Here is a 21,617-nt window from a genome sequence, read left to right as displayed (position 1 = left end):
GGCTGGCTAAATACTTTTTTGCCCCACTGTATACCATACACATCTGTGCCAAATTGAAACTCTACTCCCAAAACCTAAACTCTGCTATCAAAACCTAACATTCCTTTGTCAAAATGTAACTCTGTTGACAAAATGACACATACTTGCATCATATGCAAACACTGACAGATCAGGGGGAACACACTAGTCTTCTTTATATAAAACACTGCAGTCCTTGATTTCCATTGTTTATTCAGAAGGCACATTTACAGGAGACACATTTTCAAACAACCAAAAACGCAAATAGACCTACTCAATATTGTACATTGCAGTACCATGAATTCAGATAAAGCAAAAAACAACAACAACACAATAATACTGCAATAGAAAAAACACTATACTGTAAACACAAAAAACCATGACAATTGTGCATAAGTGGGCTCATGGATCCCGCCGTCTGTTGGGGTCTGGCCACAGGACCTCATCAACATCGCAAGCAATGTCCTCTCCCGCTAGGCACCGGGGAAAATATCCTCTTGCATGTCGAAACCATCCATGGATTGCTGTCACCTGAATGTCGCCGCAGGCCTGTTCCATTGCCTGCAGAAGAGGCATGCGGGCATGTGGTTGGCGGTCATATACTCGCCATCTCCAAGCCGAAAAAAATTCCTCTATAGGGTTCAAAAATGGTGAGTAAGGGGGCAAGTATACCACTTCAAATTGATTGTGGTTGGAGAACCAGGCCTGGACCAGAGCAGCCCGATGGAAACTGACATTATCCCATATCACCACAAACCTGGGCTGATCTGGTCTGTTCTGTACAACTATATCATGGAGAGCATCTAGAAATGTGAGTATGTGTTGGCTATTGTATGGACCTAGTATTGCATGATGGTGCAGAAGCCCTCGAAGGCTTATGGCGGCACACAATGTGATATTTCCCCCGCGCTGCCCTGGGACGTGCACAATTGCCCTTTGGCCAATTACATTACGACCCCGTCGTCTTGTTTTGCTCAGGTCGAATCCAGCTTCATCAATGAAAATGTATTCATGAGGCTGTGCAGCTCCATCCATGGCCATGATCCTCTGAAAAAAAGGGGAACATATCACTGTACTACAGTGCTACACATACAGCACCCTCACCCCATCACACAGGTACCTGTGTAGCTCTCAGAATAGATCCATGTGGTACTGATATGGTACATATTCAGCTGCTACTGGACTTCACCAATACTCTATTGTAAATGTAAGGGACAGTTACACGTACCCGTACATATTCAGCTCGAAGTCCTTTGACCCTGTCACTGTTCCTCTCGAATGGGACTCTGTAGAGCTGCTTCATGGTGATGCTGAGTTTACCCAAGATGCGTCTGATGGTGGTGATGCTCACATGGTCTATGTTGCTGAACACTCGCCTGTCTGCAAGTATTTTCCGTCGTAGCTGGTGGAGACGGATGGCATTGTCTGCCCTCACTAGGTCCACAACGGGAAGTTCCTGCTGTTGTGTGAACAGGTGTTGCCGTCCTCCCCCAGAAGGTCTTCGAGTCATTCTGGAGAAATACAACCACATATTGTCATCGGTTTGCTTATTTTTCTTACAGTACTTTACTGTATGTACTGTGTCATCCACTGTACAACACTGTACTTCAATATAAGGAATCAGCCACTTTGGCTGCAAAAGGAGCATTAGCACCCCGTACACTTGATATGGTGATGTGATATACTGTAGAACAGTGCTATGAAACCATCTGAGTAGAGCAGAAGGTATGGAGGTGAAGACAGACCTGTTTTCTAGTCGGAATGTTCGTATTACAGATGCCACTGTGAAGCGGCTCGGATGTGGGTGGACTCTCTGCCCAGCTTCCCTCATAGTCAGGCCATGGTTGATGACATGGTCCACCAAAGTTGCTCTTATATCATCAGAAATATGGGTCCGTGCATGGCCTCTTCGGCCTCCTCCTCCTCTTCCTCCTCCTCCTCTACCTCTTCCTCTTCCTCTTGCTCTCCCTCCATCCATGCTTGCAAAGTTCTTGAAATGGCTACGCTGAGGGCTTTTTGTAGTTGGCTAATTGGTGTTCGGTTTTGCAAGTACGTGCCTTCAGGCGTGTATTTGAGTGGTTGCAATTATCCGATGTGTTTTGTATTTTGGATACATGTGTTTTCCAAATGGCACCCTGACATTTCATTTTGTGAGCGAAGTGTCTTATGTATGAAATGGAGTGTAGCATGCAGGACCATGTGTGTTGCATAAAGGAGTAGGTGTGTTGCATAATTGGAACTGGGGTGCAAAGCAGCGCTTTTGTTTAAGGTAGGGGTACATGTGTTTGAGGTATGGTAACAAAAGCTTCAACTTGTGTTACTTTAGTCTAAGCATGGGTTCATGGTGTTCAAGCAACGGGCAAAAACTGTATTACAGATGCCACTGTGAAGCGGCTTAGATGTGGGTGGACTCTCTGCCCAGCTTCCCTCATAGTCAGGCCCTGGTTGATGACACCAAAGTTGCTCTTATATCATCAGAAATATGGGTCTGTGCATGGCCTCTTCGACCTCCTCCTCCTCCTCTTCCTCTTGCTCTCCCTCCATCCATGCTTGCAAAGTTCTTGAAATGGCTACGCTGAGGGCTTTTTGTGGTTGGCTAATTGGTGTTCGGTTTTGCAAGTAAGTGCCTTCAGGTGTGTATTTGAGTGGTTGCAATTACCCGATGTGTTTTGTATTTTGGATACATGTGTTTTCCAAATGGCACCCTGAAATTTCATTTTGTGAACAAAGTGTCTTATGTATGAAATAGAGTGTAGTATGCAGGACCATGTGTGTTGCATAAAGGAGTAAGTGTGTTGCATAATTGCAACTAGGGTGCAAAGCAGCGCTTTTGTTTAAGGTATGGGTACATGTGTTTGAGGTATGGTAACAAAAGCTTCAAGTTGTGTTACTTTAGTCTAAGCATGGGTTTATAGTGTTCAAGCAACGGGCAAAAACTGTAATCAATAAAACTGTTTTTTAATATCTTGCTGCTTTTTGTACAAGTTAATACTCAAGTTAAAAAAACAACAACAACAACAATACTAAAGCTATTCTGTTATACCTGTATGCAAAAAATACACTGCACCCAAAATATTTCTAGTATTTTAAAGAGTACTTAGCAGAAATATTAAGCAACCTAACCAATAGGGTTGCAAACTCTCAGGAAAAAAAATAGGGAACCACCCCCACCCCATGATAAATGGTAAATGGCCTGTATTTATATAGCGCTTTACTAGTCCCTCAGGACCCCAAAGCGCTTTACATATCCAGTCATCCACCCATTCACACACTGGTGATGGCAGCTACGTTGTAGCGCACTGATACATGATGCTTAATCAACGTAATCAACTTTAATTTGATGCAATGTGGGAAAAAAATGCACAGAAATAAATTATTTTTCAAGAATAATTAAATAGATTCAACATCTTTCTTCAACAGAACTGCAGACTGCACAGATGGTACCTTTCAGCCACTGTTGAAGCTGAGTTCAAAAACAAAACACGGCCTTTTCAAACATGACAACTTGCCTCTTCGAGTCGATCGCTTCATTGCTCGTCATCTTTCCTTCATCGAGGGAAATATGCGGATTTGTTCTGCAAAAGAAAAGGTCAAAGATGAGGCAACAGTGGGATCACTGAAAGTCACAGATGCCAATTCTGGATCCATGTCGACTCACAATGCAGAAGACAAAATAAAAATGGATGCTCACCCGTTTGTGGGATCTGATGCTGCCACAAACATTCTTCCGGCTGATGGGGATGCAGTTGAGAACTGGAGGGGCCTAGCTGTTCCACCCAAAAAAAGGAAGAGGACTTCCTACCTCTCTTCATGTACCGAATGGCTCCATGCAGATGTTCATATTGAGAGCAGGTACACGGATTCTGCACAGAGACGTGAACACAAAGCGGACCTGACGCATCAGAATTAGCTTTGTCTTTCTCAGCTGTCTCACCCGACCACCCGTACACGGACGCGCCATCGGGGCTGAAAGCCGACAGCTCACTGATTCTGATGCGTTGGGTCTGCGCTTTGTGTTTACATCTTTTTTGCGCTCGATTCTGAAGCTGCAGGTTTTGTCTCTCTCCGACCAAAATTCACTGAACCAGCAGCAAAAGAAGCAGCAAACTACGCTTCACATTTGATAAATACCGTCATGAATTCCCTCTGACTTTTACTATTTTGCTTCCACCACGATAAAAATCACACTTCCTGCACAGCTCTGTGTGTACTTCAAGAACAGTTTCCCATCTCAAATTTCTCTTTTCTGCATTATTCATTCGCTTATTACCCATCAGTCTACTGTTGTTCACAGCGCTGTCTGCTTTTTTTCATTTAAATGACCTCGGACAAGAAAGCCTCATTTCTGCTGTTCAATACTGAAGAAATTTAAACATTTTAAAATGATGCAAAACTGCAGAATATTTTTATGGTTATCTGCCACAAAGAGCCAGACCAGGAAAATCTCCTTCATGTTTTTCTGTGTTTTATTCTCAGTTACTTGCCTACTGGTGTCGGCCAGAGGGGCCGATGGCGCGATATGGCAGCCTCGCTTCTGTCAGTCTGCCCCAGGGCAGCTGTGGCTACAACCGTAGCTTGCCTGCACCAGTGTGTGAATGTGAGAGTGAATGAATAGTGGCATTGTAAAGCGCTTTGGGTGCCTTGAAAAGCGCTGTATAAATCCAATCCATTATTACTTTCACACAAAGGTCTCTGCTGTGATGTTCACAATGCTGATGAAGTCTCACATGTATCAGTACTGATAAATGTTCAGAATTATAATATTTCTGACTGTCTGAGGCTAAGTTGAATTGAATCGAACCGGGACCTTGTGAACCGGAATCGAATAGATTGTAGAAATCAGTGATGATCAGTGAGCCCCAGCGAGCAGCCTGAAAAGAACTATTGATAACTTTTTTGTTAAGGCCTGATCCGTCTTAAATTCATAGCCAGCTCTGACACGGAGCCATCAATATTTGAATGCTGAAAAAGCAGCAGTGTATCCAGAAACACATTATATGCTGCTATAAATGCACTGCCCAAGTCTCCCCTCTCCCCACTGCCTTTCAGCAACAGACAACAGCAAACAGGTTGTCAGAGGAGGCCAAGATGATGATTAAGTTTAACATTTTCTACAATATTACCAAAGAGTGCCAAAGAATTTGTGACTCTGCTCTGGTACCTCAGGGGGCAGAAACCCAAGAAAGAGGAGGAACCATCGTGGAAGAACAGACTCCTGTACGTCTCCCGTCTTCCCAAATAAGGGAAACTGTATCAGACTAAATGTGTTTGTGGGTAAGAGTGGAGTTACATCAGAACCACCCCATTGCCATTTTAGTCACTGGATCGTTTAAGCTCTCTGTGACAGAGGATTATGAACACACGGTAAGTGGATCAGAAGTGAGAGGACATGGCTGCAACCACAGACACACAGGTTTGAGGAATAACAGGTGAAAAGACCTTACATAGTGAAATATGAAACGTTATTGTTTCAGCCATTATAGTAAAAGATGCAGATGCACAGTCAGCAAGTATCAATGAGTTCATTCCAGACGAAATGTCAAAGCACTACCTGCAGATGGCGCCACAGGAACATAATTACAGCAAAAGCAAAAGGGCTCAGCACTGTTTACTGGGTGTGCATAGGTTTCTATTTATTTAATGCATTAAAAAAGGATCTATTTATTTATGGATAGTCAAACAGAAAACAGTTACATGGGGAACAATAAATGTTCCAGTACAACAGACCTCTTTAGGACCCTTCTCAGAAGCATCCTGGTGATACGAACCTGCTCTTCTAATCCAAACTTATAATTAAACATAACAAAGTTTATTAATAGCTTCCTCCCATGAAACACAGAAAAAAAGGTCTGGGATTCATTGCAAATTAGCCTGGCTCTCTCAATTAGGAAAGCAACATTTAATCAGCTCAGTTTTCTTCCACTGGGATTTCTGCCTAATTCCATCCAGTGTGTGTGTGTGTGTGTGTGTGTGTGTGTGTGTGTGTGTGTGTGTGTGTGTGTGTGTGTGTTTTAATGACTGCATTCCACAGTTGTGAGACAGAAGCTGAAAGTACAGCACGACCTGTACACAGAACTAATTCCCTCACAGCTTCCTTCAGGGCTGGACTTCTAATCACACTGAAAGCATTCTCAAAGCAGTTAGAGCATTTATAAAGTGGATGTATGTGGAACTGAAATGTTTCAGTCAGGTCTTCTTATCTTCATTTGAAGATATAATCGACATCATTTGTTGAACTTTTGTTAAGTGTGTTTTTAACACAGTGGATTTTTGCTTTTGTGCTGTGTGAAGGAGTGTAATGAATAATTCTTGCTTAGCTGGCTGTTTAGGTCCCTGTGCAGAGATCAGCTAGTGGTTCTGATGTAATGCAAGCTTATATATTACATGTTAGCAAAAACATGAAAGAAAAAAAAGTACTGAGTTAATATGCAATGCATTAAAATTTAGCTAACTGACGAGTCAATATTCCAGCCTCATGTGAATTCTGATTGTTCCGTTATCACATCAAACACAACAACTAAAAACCTGTTACTTTTACATAATGAATAATGAAATGTAACACAAAGTAACCTGAAGCTATTCAGATTTTTTATCTAGCCTTTTGTTCACATGCTAAGTGTGTTTTAGGTCACTGAAAACAGAATTTTGAAGCTTTTCAGAAACTCTGTCTCTACATTTACATGCAGACAAAGGAACCAGCCGTGCGCCTGTTTCCCCTTTTTGACATCAGACTGTGTTATTGTCCGGAGGCTTCTGAGTGGCCAGCGATTAGGGTCATATCACCACCTGTTATAAAAACTACCTGTGTACATGTGGATGTAGTCTTGCTTCATTATTTCCCAACACTGCACCAAACTGCAAACTTTGAAAAATTGACTGTACGTGTCGACATCTGACCTGGAACGAATTCCACCTTCGATAATGTTACAGCGTTCCACTATTCCAGCTTATTATATTATTATTATTATTCCAGCTGTCTTAGAGGCTGTTGGTTCTGCTTTCAGTCATTTTTGTTCTTGGTTTATCCGTTTGTTAGCGGTCTAGTGTCCACAGATTTCAAGAAATCGATTTCAGCTCTGATGTCCTTTTAACAGGAAGAAACCTCCAGCAGAACCAGGCTCAGGGAGGGGCGGGGCCATCTGCTGCGACCAGTTGGGGGTTTAAAATACACCAGGAACAACAAGTAGGCCTGCAGTGTGAGAGTGAAGTGCTCTAATAGGGTGATATGGTACTACAAGGTCATTAAGATAAGATGGGGCCTGATTATTTAAGACCACACACGCTTTTATGGATCATCTTCAAACTTCACAGCAATATTCTGGGTCTTGGGGGACATGAGTACCTAGGTTGGCTAAGTATTTCATCTGGACACTGACTAAACCGTATTGAGTATGTGGTATAAAAGGGCATGGAGAGAGCTGAACAACCACGTCTTATCTTTTCAATACGGTGTCTTACATCCCAGTGACACCATAACAAGCTGACGCCAGCATGTTGTCATAAAACATCATAAAATGCACTGTGAGCTCTTTGGGAGTTTAGAAAATATAAAGATGAATCATCCATTTACCATTTAGCCTCCAAAACATTCAAGTTTTTGTGTCCTCGTCGCTCTTGCTGTGTTCGTTTTTGGTGCTTCTGTACCGCCTGAGCTGATGGCTGTGCGTCTCTGGCTTTTTTCTCCCATCCTCATTTTTTCCACATAATTTAATGCTGTTCCTTTAACTGCTAGTTAAATGCACCTGGGAATAATTGAATGTGTGACTGCTTGGTAGTAAAGACAGATGTTTATGTTTTCATGCAGCGCGCACGCTTACTGATAGCGTTAGGTTCACCATATTTACATCCTGTGATCACATCTCTGTTTCCTACAATACAGAGGAAATACTCCAGCATGACTGACCTCTGACTGTTTCCCATACAGACTCCCAAGTTGCTGTTAATTGTAAGCTGGCTACCATTACCATAAATTAATACGTATAAATAAAAAAATGAATTTAGTATATTTGTTCTTTGGCCTCCAGGATAAAAGCTGTTTTGAAGGTAAAGATAACGTTGTTTGTGAGACACGCTGCTTCAAATGAAAATTTCTGCCTTTTGTCACAGAAACATTAGAGACTTACACACTTCATCAACCTGAGCCTGACTCACAGTACGGATGTTCAGCAAGCAGTGAGGATCTGCATAAAGAGTGCACTGAAGGTGATTATAGGAAATGTGTTCATGCTAGAAACTAACTGTCAGCTTCTTTTTCCTCCTTTCTGTCTCTCCTGAGTCTCTCAGCCTTAAAAAAGCTCAAAGACGAGTACCAGTTAAAGCAGATATATGACAACGGCATGCGGTGTTTTGGCTGAGATCATTTTGCACTCCTGCGGTGCAGGTCACCGTGTCACATCAGAAATAACACAAGCTTGCAAGCTTCATTTTGTTGTCATCATTTGAAGCGCCACTTGAAATGGCAGTGTTTCTATTTTAGGCTTCAGACAGAGACGTTTTCTTTTGGTCCCAGGATGTGTTCAAAGGCAGCAGGATGGTGCTGTCGGAGCTTTGGGATGGAGGCAGAGGTGCTGCGCTTCATCAGATATGATCGCAGCAGACAGCACTGAAAGTTCAGAGTGAAAGGGCAGAAAGCTCTCTGTCTGACTGGACCGCTGCCTTTGTGGCGCCAGTTCAACGACACAGCGACCCTCGTCGTTTCTTTGAAACTCACATTGTGCTATTTTGTATTCTATGAACTGTTCAGCTTTACATTTCTGTTGCTACTGTCCTTTTTATATTCCAGTGTTGTGTTTTCAGAGACGAGACTTCCTGCTGCTGTTGCCTTAAAAATGTCTCTCTGGGATTATTTTCAAAGCAGGTGAAAAAATGAGACATTAAAACAAATTCTTTAATTTTCTTTGCTAGAAAACAGAAACTGTAACCATACCCCGAGGCTGGGGGGCGAGCCCTGAGCAGGTCGGATTCTGCAGCTGAAGGACGCTGGCCTTCCAGGGACCCTGTGTTTTTTTAACTGTCCAGTTCCTGATAAAGATCAGCAATCTGGCTGCTCTATTTTTAGTAAAGATATTACTGGCAAGGAGGGGATGGAGACTCCAGCTTTGTATGCTGCTTGCTTCCTGCATCATCAGGGATGGCTGTTCATCAGCAAGCACTGTCTGAACCCCACTGCTGTACCCGACGCTTCAAATTATATGATGATCGGCCTCATTAGCAAAACATTAAAGGGTCTCAACTCCCCACATTCAGAACTCAGTCGCCTGTGTTTAATTGAAATGGGATAAGGCACATTGTGGAAAATGAGAAACGTTATGACAGAAAGAGTTCGTGACCTGATCCGACCTCTGGTGGTGATCAACAAGAATTCCAGGCAAAGCCGACGCCCACTATCCTAAAACCACATTCACTATATGGTGTACGGTACTGTGCCCTGCATTTCTTTTTGTTTGCCAGTCTTCTTGAGCCGTAGTTCTCAAATCTTTCAAAGTTTTCCTTTGGACATTGGCTGCTTTTTCACCCATTTTGAGTCCTTGTGCCTGAACATTTCAGAGGATTATTCTTTGTTTGGTTTTTGGTAGTTGAACTACTTAAAACTGACCTCCGAATAACTGAAATATAAAAAGACAGCTAACTCAAGAGATGAACCAGAGTTGTGTTTACAACATAAAAAGAACCTATTTTAAATTGGGCACCTTAGTTTTTAGCAGCCTGTTGCAAAAATATAATTTGCTCCCTTTTTTTTTTAAATCTATGCAAAATATCAAAGACTACATAATCTGACAGGCAAAAAACAGAAGTAGCAAAGTGTTTCCCAAACTGCTGCAATGTGTCCTAAAGAAAGTTGAGGAATGTAGAGGACAAAAATAAGTGTCAGGCCTAAAGAAGGGAGAAAATCTTGCAAAGCCCCTTGAGCTGAGAAATGATCGTTTGCATGAATTAAAACACTTTACAGTAAACACAGTTACTACTTCGCTCCTCCAAACACCTTGACTAGAAGCAGTGTGATTCTCTCCTCACAAGTTGTTCAACATGATTAACCCTTTGATTAGGATTGAAAATTCAAGTCCACCTTAAAACTGGTGCATTACATTAAAATCTGTCATAATTCATTATTCTTAGGTCATCCAGCTATTTAAGTTGATTTTGAAGGTAACATAATCCTGAAATGAGGTTTGCAAACATTTGATAGTATACTATGGAATATCCTGTACTATGTAGAAGTAGAAGTAGTAAGTAATTAGTAGTAATTATACGATGAGTGGGGCCTATTTCAATTTTCCCAGAACAATATAAAGAAATGAAGGGTGAAACGTGTCTGATTGTCCTGTGGTGTTTGTGTCTGACTGATGTGCTACAGTGTGCTGAATGTTTTGCTGCTGTGGGGATCATTCACAGGGGTTCGTAAAGAGCTCTGTTGGAGCTCTGTTCGCTCCACTTCCTCCCTCTCTATCTGCCAGTGCAGTTAGAAGCTAACCAAGACCAAATGAGAGACCAACATCAGCCCCACTAAAATACTCTGTGTTTCATTCTGATCCCAGATTTTATAGATGTGATGAAGAGGGAGAGTAACTCGGTTACTCAGAGTTTCACTGAACAGCCGTACGTCAGGGAATAATGATGCATGTAATTACAGACAGATCAGCTGCTGTGTCTACTTGTTGATTGAGCTGTGCTTGGATTGCTGAGAGATGTCACTGTTTCCTGCTCGTGCACTCTGGGGAGACGGCGACGGGCCTTCTGGTTGGCAGCGTCTCAGCTGTAAAACCTGCTGGCTGAAAACCACGCAAATGCTGTTAAATGAGTTTCACTGAGGAAAAGGAAAGTTCTTGGTTTTGTCACTGACGTTTGCCACCTGATGCAAAAACATCACAAATAATTTGTGAATAAGCAACACTTTACCTTGACACTAAAGTACATATACAGCTTATATTTGAACTGCTGCTATGACTTCTGTTCACACCATGAAGTACTTTATGGTACTTTTGTTACAAGTTGTACTACTGATGTTACCACTCCACGCATCTGAGACTCGATGGCAGCCTGAGTAAAGTGGGCTGCTGTGGTTAGGTCTCAGGCCTTTGAGGTTCCTTTTTTCAAAGGTTGAAGATGGGAACGGATGCATCGGTCACACAGATACACAGCTGCAGTGGTAACCAGTTCTGTGTGTTGGTTTTGACATGGAAGGATGCTCAGACTGGTGAGTCTGAGACAGCTCTGCAGGGCCTCGTTTGCTTTCATCAATAAATAAAGAATACATCAAAAACATAACAGTAGTAAAGGAAAATGCTACACAGAGTTTTATATCAGAGTAAAGAAAACTACATGCAGAGTTGCACGATACTGGCTCATCAGCAACCACAGTTATCCCAGACGATTATAGAATATGAATTTTATATTATAACTGTATGTCACTGAATGTTGTCAAGTATGATTTGCACTTTAAAATGTATATTAAAAAAACAGAACCCAATTTTTATGACACCTATTAAGCTGATTGTGAAAGGAAGTTACTGCCTTCAGTTTTCTCGCTGGTCACTTTGTTTCTTCGTCGGGATTGTGCAAAGATTTTCTTGTCCTTTGTAAAAAAAACATAAAAATGCTCCTTTGTGTGATATAAATGTGAAGTCTTTACTTTGGCTTTTCATTTACAAACATACTAAGTGCTGCTGTAAACAAACACTTTCTATGCAGGTTTTATTCAGTATCTGAGCCATAATTGTCTCTGTCCAGCTAGATTTTGTAATGCACCACCTGTACAATGCAGAGACAGCTGTTGTTGCTTCTTCTGCCACTGTTAACACAGTTTTGGTTTTGTGGTGGCAGAGGACGGATCAGCTCCTCCGTCCCAGCCTGCCCTTTACGCACTAAAGCTTTAATCGGTGCCCTGGTTACATGATTACTGTCTGTGTGTCGGCCCCTGTTATTCTCCTGTTTAGTTGAGCGTTATTACTAAACTAATACTTACTTTATTGTCACGTGTTTTCGCTACTGTGCGTGTGATGTGCTGTCAGGAGGACAGATGTCTTCTTTAAGGTCAGTATTTCATTCATCTGCACACATTTATGGGCAAACCTTTACAACAGGTGTCTCTGTGGTGTTGCCTCTGCATGAACACACATGAAGTCCTCGTAGATGGGAGTATTTAAACCATCACTCACAGCGAGCTGTGCGATCTGTGCTGAAACTGGAGCCTCCTGGAGGCTCTTTTTCTTTCCTGGGTGGAAATTTCCTCTTCAGATTCTTTGATCGAGTCCAAACCGTGACGGCACGGAAGACGGGCGCAGATCAACGTCCTGATTTTCTGAAGCAAAGAGTGAGGCGGTGCCACAATGGGTGACTTTAATCATGTGATAATATGTAAGGTGTCGACACGTTACACATTTTAAGTAACGAGCCCGTACGATGACGAGCGGCTGTGCGTCTTGGACGCCGGAGACGCGCAACGGCATGAGGAGCTCAGTCTGTTTGGAGCCACCGGCTGAGATCATTCATCACTCCCAGCACTGACCGACCGGCCGACTGAACAGATAGCGGGATACAAACAGACTCCTTATGTCTCTGTGAAATATCCGTCAACAAAAGATGGATGTCCTCCTCGCCCCCCCAAAAGATACGACAGCGACGGGTGAGTGAAATCGGAGATGCTGCGCACGGCGGCCAAAATCCCGGAGCTTTTGTGAACAGGGCTGTGGGTGTGTGCGCGTCAGGCTCGCTGTTAAACCTTCAGACTGCACTCGCCAACTTCCCCCGCTTTCATCAAGTCATGTCTGATACAGAGCGATGGGCAAGTTTGACGACAACGAGAGGATAATCCTCAACGTCGGGGGGACGAGGCACGAGACCTACAAAACCACCTTAAAGACGCTGCCGGGGACGCGACTGGCCCTGCTCGCCTCCGATTCGGACATCGACTCCGTGCTGGATCAGCTGCAACAAGTCCCCGGCTTCATCGAGTACAACGCGCGGACCAACGAGTACTTCTTCGACCGTCACCCGGGCGTCTTCGCCTACGTGCTCAACTACTACCGCACCGGCAAGCTTCACTGCCCGGCGGATGTGTGCGGACCGCTGTTCGAGGAGGAGCTCTCCTTTTGGGGCATCGATGAGACGGACGTGGAGCCCTGCTGTTGGATGACATACCGACAGCACCGGGACGCGGAGGAGGCTCTGGACGTGTTCGAGCTCAACGTGGACAACGGAGACGAGGACGACGAGATAGGGAAGAGACTCGGCATCGAGGACGTGGCTGCCGACGGGAATGTCAGCCTGTGGAGGAAGTGGCAGCCGGTAATCTGGAATCTGTTCGAGGACCCCTACTCATCCAGGGCGGCGAGGGTAAGAGCGCACCGCTGCGTCTGAGGCTCTCCAAAACACACAATGAGCTCCACTCTGCTAACTCTTTGCCTTTCATTCACAGAAACAAACAGCAGCTCACGCTGTTAAGGGTAGCTTCACGGTTTCACTGCATGAGTCAAATTCACAAGTTGGCAAGTTGTCTCGAAACTTGTCCACCTCCCCAAAATGTGAGCGTTGCGCTCCTGAAGTGTTTTCTTTGCAACCAAAGCTTTACTGTGAATAGGAAGAACCCATTGCTTTATAGCGAGTCCTGCTGATTTCCAGATTTAATTATGCCACTTTAAAAATAAGCAGATTTTTCCAGTCATGATCAAACAAGGTGCCAACACCGTCAGGGTGGATATTCATAGCAGCAGTGTTGTATTCTGTATCTGTCTCTCAGTGCTTCCTGTTTATCGGCCCCAGCTTGGGAAATATCACTCCATCACTGACACTATTTAGATCACAGCCAGCCTTTTCTAATAAACTGCATCTCAGCACTGCTCCAAAGAAATGTGTGGGACTTTCATCTTTTCTAAAATTAGAGCAGTGCCTCGTGCTGGGAATAATAGTGATGTCAACTTATAGGCCACATGTGGCATCTTCATCTTTCCTTTCTGCTCATCTTTTAGTTATTTTAGACTCGAGCACAATGTGAAATCAAAGGATTTAACCACCCGGCTCACGAGGCTTGTTGTTTACTGAATGTGCAACACCAAGATGTTAGAACCAACCCAGACAAGCACACGCTGCCCTCAGGTGTTATAAATCAATCAGCAAAAGTTTGGGAATAGTTCATTCAGTCTCTCTGCAGAAGTCCACATCTGGAACAGCTGCCTGTCTGCTTTCAGAGCAGGAGCTGTGGTAAGCTCGCCTCAGGCTGCTGGTATATTCTGGGGCAAATTGTTCCCTCATTGGCTGATTGATGTGCTGTAAGAGGGAATATGAGCAAGTTGTGATGTCATGTTGTGTAAATGGAAATGATGCCTCACAGTCTTCAGGATGTCTCAGACAGCATGCTGCTGCTGCACAGGTTTGAGTGATGTAGGTGATTTGAAGGGTAATTAAACACAAAGACAGCGACGCAGGAACAAAGCGCTCTGGCGAGGTTTGATCTAAGTGTCAGGGCAACGAACATCTGACCTGACATCACTGTTCAGGGTGTGGTTAGAGGTCAGGGGGGCTGGAAGAGCTCCTGAAGTGCTCATAGCTGAGGCCACATTTATGATATATATACAAACCAGGGCTCAAATCTGTCACATAGAAATGAACGGCATCATGTTTCACTGTGCGTGGTTAAAGGAACGTGCCAGTATCACATTATTCTTCCTCCACTCGTACCTGAGTGACCTGGCATAATTTACAGTTCAAATGAAACCTTGTTTATGTCGTGCTGGGACTCTGTGCAGTCTCTCTGCTCATGCACTGTCTGACATTTTTAACTAACTGTCTTCTGATTCGCTGTCTCATAAATGTAAGGCAGATAGTACTATCATGAGAAGACTACATCAATCATATCGGATGTGTTTGACATCAGAGAGCCACAGATAGAGAAGAAAACTGTCTGAAACGAAGCTTTTACAGTAAGAGTATATTGTTACTGTTACATGCATATATTATGTATAGAAAAAGGCATGATAAATTAGGTCCACTTTGTTGTAATGGAGCTGTTTGTTGTAACCACAGTGAATGAAAAAGAAACATAAATAAAAAAACGCAGTGCTAAAACGAGGCTCCCACTGTGGACGTGAATCAGAGTTCTGCTTGACAGTATTGTGATATTTTGCAATGCCAGCGCCACTCCTCACACCTCCTTCATCAGCCTTTCAAAAAGAGCATTTTGTCTTGGTGTCCATTGTTGCTGCAGCTGCTGTGTCAAAGCTCTGATGCCAGCTTGTTTCTCTCTGCGACACCAGCGGCACTACTTGATCATCCATCTGTGGATTTAATAAAACTATTTGTTTCAACACACTGTGATCTTGATGTTAGTACAAGATTAATATTTCTCTTAGCATTATTTAAAATAAATACATTTTGAAAAAATACAGGCAGCGCAGTAAGCACAGCAACAAGAACGTCCTGGGTTTGAATCCCCACAGCTGTGAGTGGTTGTGTCTCAGCCTTGTGACAGGCTGGCCACCTGTCGCCTCGCGCCCTGAGCTAGCCGGGATAGGCTCCAGCACCCGCCACCCTGGAGAGGTTGGATGGACTTGAATATCTGTTAGCTGATATTGTTTTTATTTCTTTCTGAAGTTGGTTTTCCCACATTTGTAAGTTTTTACAGCATATATAATATCCAAAATGTCAACAACCACTGGTCTTTAAACCGGGGACAAAATCATCTCAGAGAAGATCGGCCAATAGAAAGGTGGTGAAGGCTCCTGCAGTGCCACTTGGAAACTGAATATCCTCACCACGGCACGATTGTTGCATCCAGTACAGCTCTTTAGCTTTTTCACCCATAATCCTCGGAGGCTCTGAAGGCGTCCGTAAGTCAGGCACAAATGCTCCGCCCACAGGCTGATATTAGGCTAGATATAACCTACAGCTGAGGGAAAATATGCTTTTATCTTTTTTGGTGAAAACATGTAAGCACAAAGTAGATTTCTGTGCTTCGAGCATTTATCGTACCGCGTCTGTACAGAACAATAAGAGCTGCTGTTATATATTCACCACACATCCTGCTCATTGATAAATTTCCCCTCAGTATGTTTGAGCGTTTGCTTTTCCTTTCGTCAGTAAGCTGAATCAGGCTCTGCCTTCTTCACGCAGCAGCTCATCCATCTAAAAAGAGAACAGCAGAGTCCGTTTTCACCATTATATCATTCCTCCTCTTCAGCGTCTGCAGGACCACCATGAGGCTGATGTTTAAATAAAGAAAGCAGAGTTGTTGCCTCGCACAACAACTCATCAGACAAAGTTTGCCGTAACAGCAGGTGATAAGGCAAACATACATTTCTTAATTATGTTGTACTGATACGCTAATTCTATCATAATTCTGTGGTGAGATAAGAATTGTTCCAGTTCTGAAAACTGTGAAAAATTGCAGAAAAGCCAGAATATCAGTGTAAATTTGTTCACTCGTGGAATTGCTACGAGCCCATGTTCTCAGGTCAGAGGAGTCCTCAAAGATCAGCAGGAAATGTAAATGTCCTTTCACTCGTCATTTCAGAGTCTGACTCTATAATTTTACCAAAGTGGAGGTGCTGGGCAGGATGAGAGTGTGTGGGTGGGCAGGTGACCTCGCCCCAGATCGCTTGTCCTCCTCTTTCAGTCCATCAACAGACTTTGAGCGAGGATGACGACAGGGAATTTTTCCTGTGTGTGAAAAGGCTGACGTTCCCACACAAATTTGAGCTTGGATTTATTTCACATCATTAATCTGTAAATGGAAACTCTAACTGATGGGGACAAAATTCAATCTTTCCAGCCTTTTGTTCCTCCAGACGTGGCTGCTAATTTCTTGGAAGTGTTTCTTGGCGATTACCCTGCTGACAGAGGAAGGAGCAGACGTGTAAGAGGTAAATATTGAGTTAGTCTCCGCGTCGCTTTAGTAGCAGGACGGAGTAGATGGAGATGAATGCTCGTGTTTACAACACACATACGTCTGTCTTCCTGTAGCAACACTAACCAACCGTATTTTCCTGCCACCAGTACAATAGAGAAGCATCTGCTTCTACGAGCGCCTTCAAACCTTTATTGTCTCCATGAGAATCACATTCCCTCACTGTGATGTGATAATTGCAGCCTTTTTCTTCTTGTTTAAAGCACTCCTGTAGCATTAAAGACCAGCTGGCGTATGATTAACCTGATAATTCAACTCTTACACAAGTGTTCGGTGTGTGCCTGAAAGAACCCCCTCAGGGCATTAATCTACTCCCTGACAAGGTGTTAAGGAGAGAAGGAAGGGAAATGATCCTCCAAGGAAAGGAAGCATGTCGTTTGAGTTCACCTCCAGCCCTGACACCACAGCGGGGACAGCGTTAACAGTGAAGTGCTCTTTAACAGCAGGAAGATGAGACGCGACTGGATCCTGTTTGATTTGGTTTATGTCATTTAATAGAAACAAGAAAACTTTAAATGTTCTGTTTTCTGTTTTCATTTTGATGATTATCTCATAGCGCATGAAAAACATCAGATGTCAGCCTCGTGTACGACGATCCACCACAGACCAACAGGAATTTAATTATATATATGAAAAACAACTTTTCCTTAATTTTGTGAGATTTACTGCTAACGGTGAAGTTCCTCTCGTTGGACTGAAAGTCCCGGTGGTGTCTGTCAGACTCACTGTCACATTACACGTGTGCATTAACCTAACGCAAAATTTCAGCTCTTCTTACATTCATTTGGAGATTATTTATGTTACAGCTGTTACAGTTTTTAGTTAGGAAACCTGTAAACGTAACTTCAAGTCCCGCCACATTACTATTACTCTACACTGTGTCCTTACATATGCAGAGCTCCCCATCGTCAAAGCAGTGTTGTCAGGTACAGCCAGCTAGCATCAGCCCTGAGCTTCAGGCTCACTGTAATCAGCAGTGTGGGGCATTAGTCTGTGTATAAGGATCGTAATATTCAGGTCAGGTAATCACAATCTATTATGACATAAATCTAATCAAAGCTCATTTCCAGTGTAATTTTCAGTGATCCACCACTAAGAACCCAGCCTGCTGTACAGCATTGGTTACATATGGCTAATGCATCTGTATCGCAGGGTTAACAAGAAGTATAGTCCCTTTGCTAGCAATTGTTACAAACTGAGTAAACACAGAAAGAATGAGTGCATTTGACTCAACAGCCATCCAGCATTTTGGCTGTGCTGCGCTAAAACGAGTTTAGACAGCAGAGGAACGAGTTGTTTTCACCTGCAGGTGGTTATTTCTCAAAAAACTACAGTTAAAAGTCACTTGTTCCTTTGAACATAAAGATCTTCTAATGCAACTACACTGCAGTGAACAGGGTTTAAGAACCAAAGTTCTGACTCTGTAAGCATATACAGCAGTAGTCTAAGGAGCTTGGAAAGAAAAGCGTCTGGACTTCAAGAAGTCCAGACGCCCACTCACATCCTGGGCCATCTGATCTCAGGAATTTGCATGATAAGGTGGGGCCAGGTTTCACAATGAGCTCACCTGAAACCAGGGCTGGACTGGGACAAAAAATCGGCCCGGGCATTTTGACTAGAGACCGGCCCACCAAAAATGTGACGTCATTCAGGGGTAAAATCGCAAAGGATTCTGGGAACTTGTGGCAAGAGGTACTAGCACATGCAGGCTTTCAATTGAACTCAGTTACACAGCGATAAAAAGAAACACAAAAAATGGCAAGAAGCTGTTGTATTATTAACTGCAATAGCCGGTGTTGTGCCAAAAAGTGATTGTCTGCCAAAAACTGATTTCCGGTATTTGCCAAAAACTGATTGCTCGTATTTAAATTGCTATAAGTAACTTGTTGGGCTATAATATGTGAAACATATGTCAAATGCATCCCTCACGGATGACATAAAGTCATCTCTCCATCTCCATCTCTCTCTCTGCTGCTCTTCTGTCTCCTGTCACAGACTTCTCCACTTTAGATGATAAATCAGCCTGGTGCAACATGTAAGGATTGGCACAATTTGTTAAGATTTTGAGGAGTTTGAGAAACTAACCTTAAGCATAAAATAAAATGTACTATCAGTAACTTCATAGCACCCGCCCAGCAGTATTTAAACTCCGTCATGCTAGCTAGTACGCAGTACCAGTTATTCTAAGCGACTGTAAAAAGTCAGCACAACGAAAACAAACTACAACTAAACTTGGTTTATATCTGACACAGACAGACAGCAGGTCATAACTTCTTACCTGAAGTTCAGTTCCTCTGCCACTATGACCGGCGGCCGCCTCGGTCTCTCCTCCTCTTGCCTCCCCTTTCCCTTATCCACCTGCTGGCCTCCACCACTTGCTGATGTTGCTAAATCTGTGGAAGCTATGCCATAGCTACCGCCAAACAATTCAGTTATTTTTACACATTTGGCAGCATCTGCCTGAAGGGCTTGTTTCTTTTTGGCCCTAATTTTTTCTGCACCTCCTTTCCTTTTTTTGTTCTCCATTTTCTTTAGTTCGTCTATAAGATTGCTAAACAAGGGGGAGGGTGCATCCGACCTCCTCGGCTGTAATTGGTCCAGCCCAGAGTCGATCATGACCAATTGGCCAATCCAACACCTTTCATTATTTATACCCTTCCAAAAAAAAAAAAAAAATCGATCGGCCCATAAAAACAAAAAATCGCCAGCGGCCCACCGGGCAAATGCCCGGTATGCCCGATGGCCAGTCCAGCTATGCCTGAAACTCTGGCTGATTGGGGCCCACACCCAGTTTCACACCTTGGCTCAGGCGATTAGAGGATCATCAGGGGTCCTTTTGTCCCTCTGTGGGGGGAAACTCCCACTAGGTTTATATCTGGGACTCTCCACCATTTGACCTTAGAACTGAAGAAGCTTCTCGGATGAGAGGTGAAACGTCTTCAAGCAACTTAAAGAAGTCCAGACGCTTTTCTTTGCAAGCTCCTTTGACTACGATGACCTGGATGACTGAGAACCTTCACAGATATATACAGCAGTAGATGATTTCCACATATTTTTCCTTTTGTAGTTGTATGTGATAAATATTACCTGCTGAGGAAGTTGTAAAACGTCTCAGGGTTGTGATCTGCTGCAGTCCCAGTTTTCTTTCTAACTCACTGTGTTCAGGGACCCATAAATCAAAGACAAGCTGAAATCCATCCTGCGACAGGGTTCACCTCTGTGCAGGGTGCCATGCACGGCGTGATGTTGTAAGGATTTTCAGGGGGTAGCTTTGGCCAAACGAAGTGCACAGCTAACAACCGAACACTTTCTTTATATCCAGGGAACATGTCAATAATGTGAGTTATAACTAGAGATGGCACGATACCACTTTTTTATGTCCGATACCGATATCATAAATTTGGATATCTGCTGATACCGATATGAATCTGATATAGTGTTTTTTAATCAATAAAACAGTTTTTTTAATATCTTGCTGCATTTTGTATAAGTTCATACTCAAGTTTAAATAAACAACAACACTAAAGCTATTCTGTTATACCTGTATGTAAAAAATACACTGCACCCAAAATATTTCATAGTTCAGCAAAACTGATCAATCAAATGAACTTAAACCTGCACCATTCTCCCTATTCTGGTATTTTAAATATTAAGCAACCTAACTAATAGGGTTCCAACTCCCAGCAAAAAGAAATAGGGAACCACCCTCCACCCCATGATGCTTAATCAACGTAATCAACTTTAATTTGATGCAGTGTGAAAAAAAATGCACAGAAATAAATAATTTTTCAAGAATAACTAAATAGATTCAACATCTTTCTTCAACAGAACTGCAGACTGCACAGATGGTACCTTCCCAAAGGAAAAAGTACTATAGCTTACTAGGGTATATTAGACTTAACAGTTACTATATACAGTAATTGACTTCTATACATTTTACATCAGATTAAAACTTTGGGTGTAAGATTCAGATAATTATTTATTAAAAGCTAGATATTTTAAATGAGAATAAGAAAGAAAAGTATGTCTTTGTGCCCCCTTTTCCCTGTTAATGCCCTATCGGCCCCCCCGGCTCCCGGTGGCAGTCGTCCCAGGCCTCAGTCAGGAGGAGAGGGCGCTGCTCTTGCGGCGACCAGCAGGTTGTCTTTGTCTGTCAGTGTTTTTACTTTTTTTATTTCATTCTTTTATTCCTTTATTTTATTTTATCTTTTTTTTTTTTTTTTGCCTGAGGAAATCCTATAGCATCGGCTTGTGCTTTGTGGAACTTCTTTTAATGAAGATGGGTTTTTTATTTCGCATGGTTTTATTATTGGCAATCCTGACGGTTGTTTGGAGTCAGTGCTACTCTCAAACAATTACACATCATTGCTTGGTACGGTAATATGTCCCTGAATAATAAGACCAGACTTAACAACCTGGTTAAAGTGTCTGTCAAGATTTCAGGGAGGTCTCAGGTCCAGCTTGTGGACTTTTATAACAGGCCGGTGCTGAGCAAGGCAGCCTCTGTCCTGTTGTGTTCAGATCACCCTCTCTTTAATGATTTTCAACTGCTTCCATCAGGTCGTTGTTATAAAGTGCCTGCAGTGAAGACAAAGAGACATAGACTGTCTTTTGTACCTAGTGCTATTATCATGGTTAATAACACTAAACCATGAGTGTTGTTGCCATTGCACATTGTGCTTTTTTGATGAAAAATCTAGGT

At 43.0% G+C, this 21,617-nt stretch overlaps 2 protein-coding genes across 6 annotated transcripts in view; one reads left to right on the top strand and one right to left on the bottom strand.

Moving 5' to 3' along the window:
• Window positions 1-112: 112 nt before the first annotated feature.
• On the bottom strand, window positions 113-2,057 carry LOC147309372 (uncharacterized). Its single transcript, XM_086269410.1, has 3 exons — window positions 1,247-2,057; window positions 684-1,065; window positions 113-575 (listed from the first exon to the last, which is right to left on the bottom strand). The coding sequence occupies exons 1-3, from the start codon at window positions 1,994-1,996 to the stop codon at window positions 421-423; spliced, it is 1,287 nt and encodes a 428-aa protein (XP_086125536.1). The 5' UTR covers window positions 1,997-2,057; the 3' UTR covers window positions 113-420.
• Window positions 2,058-12,009: 9,952 nt separating this feature from the next.
• Window positions 12,010-21,617, top strand: part of kcnc2 (potassium voltage-gated channel, Shaw-related subfamily, member 2) — a 121,617-nt gene continuing 112,009 nt past the window's right edge. For 3 of the 5 annotated variants that reach the window (XR_015125778.1, XR_015125777.1, XM_086269656.1), the window contains exon 1: window positions 12,015-13,350. Coding sequence is in view for 3 of the 5 variants with exons in the window: in XM_086269656.1 (XP_086125782.1) it covers window positions 12,796-13,350 (555 nt within the window). In the remaining 2 variants the exon portion in view is untranslated. Of the gene's footprint in view, window positions 13,351-21,617 lie in introns of all 5 variants that reach the window. The other 2 variants (XM_086269658.1, XM_086269657.1) reach the window with 2 other exon arrangements.

Source organism: Aulonocara sp. 'chitande type north' Nkhata Bay, linkage group LG17 (assembly GCF_057382095.1).
Source record: "Aulonocara sp. 'chitande type north' Nkhata Bay isolate Kocher_YH1m ecotype deep benthic linkage group LG17, A_spYH_male_GT1.1, whole genome shotgun sequence".
Classification (NCBI taxonomy): domain Eukaryota; kingdom Metazoa; phylum Chordata; class Actinopteri; order Cichliformes; family Cichlidae; genus Aulonocara; species Aulonocara sp. 'chitande type north' Nkhata Bay.
Note: the sequence above shows the minus strand (reverse complement) of the source record. Positions and strands in the feature narration are given on the sequence as shown.

Excerpts from the sequence above, each read along its gene's own strand:
- LOC147309372 (XM_086269410.1), bottom strand. The coding sequence starts at position 1,996 with ATGGATGGAGGGAGAGCAAGAGGAAGAGGAAGAGGTAGAGGAGGAGGA. Across the intron at positions 1,066-1,246 it reads TTCGAGCTGAATATGTACGG|AGGATCATGGCCATGGATGG; the intron begins GTACGTGTAACT and ends CCTTTTTTTCAG. Across the intron at positions 576-683 it reads TCAATTTGAAGTGGTATACT|TGGAACAGGCCTGCGGCGAC; the intron begins TGCCCCCTTACT and ends TTCTGCAGGCAA.